The following is a 5,764-nucleotide window of genomic DNA, read 5'->3' as shown; positions in this document are numbered from 1 at the left end:
GAACCGCTTCCATCGAAAGTGCCAGAATCGGCCGGGATCACAGACAGATCTGAGCGGCAATCAGACTCTCTCCTACAGATTTTGCATCTCTTGAAACGTCCGCTCGGCCCCGCTCTTGCAGCTCTGGGTGAGGGGCTTACTCGGCTGACCCCGACGATGGTGGTCTACGGCTTCTGACGACCCAAAGGAACGTTCGCCCGGCTAGCAGGGCAAGGAGCCACGACTCTCTAGACGATATGTGAACTGTCTTTATGTTAAAAAATAAACTGAACACTGCTATTGTTCGAGTCTGGGTTACGATTAGTATATTTTGATAAGAAAGATTCAGTTAGGAATGCTTAGCCATCCAATTTCCATAAACACAGCGCCATTAAAAAGCTACCCGTCCTGTGAGGCACGACTTGCATACGTCGCGTCACGTTGACGAGCATCTTTTAAAGCAGTGAAAATGCGCTCATCCCGTATGCGTCCGCGGACGGCACGTATCACTGCTACACTTTTACGTATTTACGGGACAGTGACGCTGGCACATACTCATGTCACACAGATTATTTAAATTATCACCATACGTTTTGAGGTAACGAAACGTAAAAGACCAGCACAATGAACGATTTATAAGATCCCCCGTCCAGACCATGCTGGGGTGAACGGATATTTCAGTATAAATACGTAACCGATTTTTCTTCCTTCACGAGTGGGAGAACACGTGACTCGTTATAAGATCCCCCGTCCAGACCATGCTGGGGTGAATGGATATTTCAGTATAAATACGTAACCGATTTCTTTTCTTCCTTCACGAGTGGGAGAACATGTGACTCAGTGGGCGAGCGGACGTGGGGCCAGGAACCCGCCCGGGGCTGGAACGAGACGTGTTCTCCCTCTACCTTTTTTGACGTTTCTTTTGAATGGTTGATTGCAATGGCATCAGTCTATGAGAAGAGTGGACAGAGCACACGGCGGCCTGGCCTTTCCCCGGTGACGTCGTGGCGGGCAGGACCCCGCACATCGAGTCCCTGGAGCACACTGTCCCCTGACAGACGTGCACCCCGCCCCCCCCACCCCGCCGTCACGCACTCGGAGATCTAAGGCCGTCTCCCACGGCCATGACGGCCCACGCCCTAGTCCAGCCTCTGCGGCTGCTGCCTGCAACCGTACCTTGTCAGAATGAGCCTTTTCTTTCTCTTTTAAAAAAAATCAGGTATCTTTTAATTTTCTGCTGGTTTTCTTAAAAGACTAACTCGAGTTACCAATTAAAGGGGGATGTACTTTCTTCATCATAAAATTCCAGCCAGTGACTATGGATAAAATGCTGACCTGATTCCTGCGACAGCTGCTTATAGGTTCTCCCTGGTCACTTCTTAAGAAATAACCTGCCAAATATCGTCTCTTTTAATATATAGCGTTTACTTCTCTAAGGATCTAATGATAATTCTAAAAACTCTACAACCATCAAAGCTTATGCAGTTGGAGGCTTCCGATAAACATACGAATAAAATTTATACAATGTACAGTTAGTCACAATATTTAACATTTTCATATTTACCTGAATTGTGGTATTTTTTCCCAACATATTCAAATGCAAAGAGTAGCTGGAGGTCAGTTGGCTGGGAATAATGAGCTATTGCAAGGCATACCTAGGAAAAATTCTACATTTAGAATTTGATTTTAACACACTGAGTTAAATGAACGTACAGTAAGGCCTCGACGACCAGGCGCCCTCGGGCCAGCGACTGCGGACAGCGGTCAGCATGTTTGCTGCGGCCCGGAGCGCGAGCGCCCAGGCCGGGCATGGGCTCCCGTGTGCCCCGGGGCCCGCTGATTCTTTAGCGAAAACAGGCCAGTGTTCAGGAAGTGTCGGCTGCGCTGAATTTTAACAGGAAGGTAATTTTACTCGCATAAGTGCGACTTGGAAACTAAAGATGCATTCTCCCAAAGGGCAGCGACACATCCACTCCTACAAAAAGAAAAAGAAAGTTTCATTTTGGGGGAACTATAATAATTCAGTACCGGCAAATCAGAAGGCTTCGTGGAAGACACGGAATTTTAATGTTCATTCGTCACGGATTAAAGAAATCTAAAGTTAATAGGAAATCTATAATCGCAAAAACGAAAACTAGCAAGAAATCCCAAAATACACGGGTGGCTCTAAGAGGCACAAAAAGATACAAAAACAAAAACTTTAAATGAAACAGTCTGCCGCCACACCTGCGCTGGGAAACGCGGGGGCTTTGCAAGCGAACACATCAGGATGTGCATCCCGGCTCTGCACCGAGCACCTGCCACCTGCCACCTGCTCCCTCCGGGCCGCAGGCCCCGTGCCTGGGAAGGGAATGCTGAGCGGGACCGGTCACCTGGAGGGGCCCGCAGGTGACACAGGGCTGTCGGCACTCACGCTGCCGCTGGCCGAAGGCAGGTGGCGCTGTGCTCACAGAGACCCGGGCTGGAAGGATGCGAGATGGAGGAGGAAGTTTCAGCCACTGGACAGGAGGGGAGACTAGACCATACTTAAAAAGATGAGCTATCATTTCGAAGCCAGCAGGAGGCACTTCCGCCAGCGACAGGAAGGGCTGGTTGAGCGTCAGTCCCCGGCTGGTCGCTGGGGCTGGGCTGACGCAAATTCTACGAACCGATAAGCGTGTGGCAGCTTCTTGCGTAAAATATATTTGTAAAGTTTCTACAGAACGTTTCTTGTCTTTCTAAAGGAAAACATGCAACTGAGCAGAGTTTATTGTTAGTTTTAGTTTCGTCTGAAAACAAGGACAAGAGGCAGGCAGCTCCTCGAGCCGCCCGTGTCACCTGGCCACGTCCCCTCTGCTCGCGGCCAGCCTTCCCCGAGCTGGTCTCTGTCCCGTCCACGCGGCCAGCGCCACCATGGAGACCCTCCGGTCCTCTCTGGACGACAGCGCCACCCGCAGGGCTTCTCCAGCTAACCCGGCCTGCAGGGGGGACCCGGGGGCTCACGCGACAGTCACCCGCGCCGAGAAGCGGGACCGCGGCTCCCCGCTCCAGCCCCTGCCGAGGTCCGGCCCCCACGGGTCGCTGTCGCCTCTCTCCTGCATTTGGCAGGTACTGACTGAGCCTCCTCCATGTCCCGGGCCCCGGGGACGCGGCCGTGAACAAAACAGACACAAGTCCCTGTCCTCGGCAAGCTTCCGCTGTCGTGGGGGACACAGACTCCGGGCCAGGTGAGCGAGAGAGACGAGGGCGAGCCAGAGCGTCACAGCCAGGGGAGGACAGGCCCCGACAGCGGGGCGGTGGCAGGGTCACGGTGAGGGTGGGCGTGGCCGTCGGGGGCGACCCCAGGGCCCGCTCCCGCCACCACCCTGGGACTCTCCGCTCTGTGCTTGGTGCCGGCAGCAGCGGCGCTAAAAACACCAGGTGACGGAACCGTCACCAACATCCTAAAACACTGCTCCCAGCACGTCGCTTCCTCCCAGACACTTAGGAAGCAGTCACAGGCCTCGCATACACAGAAGCCAGCCACACGTCACTGGGTACAGGACGTGGCCACAGAGCCAAGCGAACAAAGCCCACGTGCCGGGCCAAAGCCAACGGTGCCCGTTTCTCGAAAGCCCTGAAAAGCAGCGCGATGGCGTTTCCGAGGCTCGGGAACCAGCAGCACCCGAGCGGGCCCGCGGCGCGGGGCGGGACACACCACGGGAAGGGGTGCCCGGGGGCCCAAAAGCACGCCAGCGCCTGTCCCCCACGCGGGCCGCACCGGCCCGTCCCCTCCCTGAGCTTCTCACAGACCAAACAGTCTCCGTCCAGACTCCTCGCCTCCGCCTCCGGCTTCCAAAGACCTCAAAGAGTAGGTCTCGTTTTCATGCAAAATTATTCTGCTTGTGTAACGTGCTCTCTGAGCATTAGCATTTTTAGAAAAACTCTGCATCTTTCAAAACTGCCTCTGAAATAGTACATTTGTCCTGGCTCTCATAGGAAATAAGGAACATCTTGATATTAAAGACAGGAAATTACAGTAAATATTTTACTGCAAGGAAAGGAAAAAAAAAAACCGAACTGCTTTTGAGAAGATCTGGTGACCAAGGCTGAGACTCTTGACTGGGCGGGGCTGGTGGCTTCTCCTCTAGGACCGGTGTGGAGCTGAAGCCACCCCACCCCATTCCAGCACGCGGGCAAACAAGGCTGCTTGCCTGCGTTTCTGTGGCCCGGGAGCCACCAAGGAGAAAATCTCTGATTCAAGGCAAAAAGACAGTCAGAGAGGATCAACTGTTCTTCAAACAGATGAGCTGAATTTTCAGTTCTGGAAAGGATGCCTGAGCAAGTGGTCCACAACCAACTCGCTGGAGAATAAAATGGAGACAAAGGGCACATTCTTCACTTGCCATCCTTATCTATGTGTTTTTACAAGTGACAAATCATTAAAAACAATCTATTCTTTTAACCCTCGCATTGGAACAAAGGCTCCTCAAAGAGAAACGAGGCTCGAGTTGCTCTGAGGCTAATGTCCAATTCTGCATTCTCAGATTCCTTTCGAGATCTTTCTCAAACATCCTTATTTACTTGTGACAGCCCGAGGATAATGAGGCTGAAAGTGAACGATGCAGCAGCAAGATTTGTCATAACGCAGAGTGGGCAACACCAACTAGCCTAGCAGAAGCGCTAGAGCGATGTTTAACAAAACGTGAACCCATTTAGCGTTTCACGACTCCACACTTCCATCGGAAATCTGAATGCTTTCGGTATTTCTAAATTCACGGTTAAGGACTCTCAACGTGTAGCCGGTTATTTTAAAACTTATAAAATCCAAGCATTTCCGGAGAAAATTTAGCATTCAAAGTTTCCAGGAGGTTAAAATCAAGCTGTAGCTTCCCAATTATGAATTTCAGATACAAATTTTCTGTCGAAATAAAAGAGTAGGCTAGAATTTTTGTTTTTCAAAACGGAAGCATTAAATTCTGGCAGCCACACGATATAACCCTCCGTGTTTGAAAACATGCATATCAAGGAAAAGTTTTTCTATTTATATTCCTATTGCCTTTATCTCTTTTCCTGCATTTCCCCCTTATGACTGTACAACAGAAAAAAGAAGTATTTCTTTTGGGTCTGTGGTAACACGCTTTTTATATCTGAAGACAACGGGGAAAGGATTTTTGCCAGAAACTTGGCCTCGGAACAGGGCATAACGCATTTTTGCACAGAGTCCGACGAGACTCCCTTCGGCACGGCTAGGGGCACCCCGAACTTCCGGAGCACTTATCATCAGTCTCGTTCATCTGGCAACTGATCACGTGCGGGGAAACGTGTCCTGCTGCTCCTGCGGACCGTCGTTTGTCATTTGTTCATGCTTTCCTCTCTCGGCTAAACCTGGCACACTGCCTCAGACATCCAGAACGACCCGCGAGTCGTCTAGAGGGCTCGAGAAGGAAATCAGATAGTTCCCACTGCCAATCACCGACACGGTGTCATCTGGAAGGTCAGCAGGGAGCGGGGACGACGTGCGCTTTCGGAAGCACGCCGGGCCCCTGCACAGGTTCACGGTGGCAACGCCCTGTCCTGCCCCGGCCCCGCAGAGCTCGAGGCCTGCGCCTTCGGAAGCAGGCTTCTCAGAAACGTCCCCGCTGCTCTGACAGACTCGATTACAAGCACGTATTTAAGTTCAAAATAACCAATAACTTGGTTAGAATATTTTCTACGTGGCTCACTATCTAATTGACGCTGAAGTCGTTCTAGAGAACACATGGCCTGTAGAACGGAACAGCTAAAGGGGCCGTCAAGTTCCATACTGCGACACCCACCGGTGCGG

The 5,764-nt window shown here is 51.5% G+C and overlaps 1 protein-coding gene across 1 annotated transcript in view; it reads right to left on the bottom strand.

Annotated features, from left to right (window-relative positions):
• Positions 1–5,764, bottom strand: part of MTMR10 (myotubularin related protein 10) — a 37,692-nt gene that overhangs the window by 17,083 nt on the left and 14,845 nt on the right. The window contains 1 exon segment of the mRNA XM_015585700.1: positions 1,544–1,634. Coding sequence (XP_015441186.1) covers positions 1,544–1,634 — 91 coding nt within the window.

The sequence above is a fragment of the Pteropus alecto genome, unplaced genomic scaffold (assembly GCF_000325575.1).
Source record: "Pteropus alecto unplaced genomic scaffold, ASM32557v1 scaffold102, whole genome shotgun sequence".
Taxonomy (NCBI): domain Eukaryota; kingdom Metazoa; phylum Chordata; class Mammalia; order Chiroptera; family Pteropodidae; genus Pteropus; species Pteropus alecto.
The sequence above is the reverse complement of the archived record's forward strand: the minus strand, read 5'-3'. Positions and strand labels throughout refer to the sequence as shown.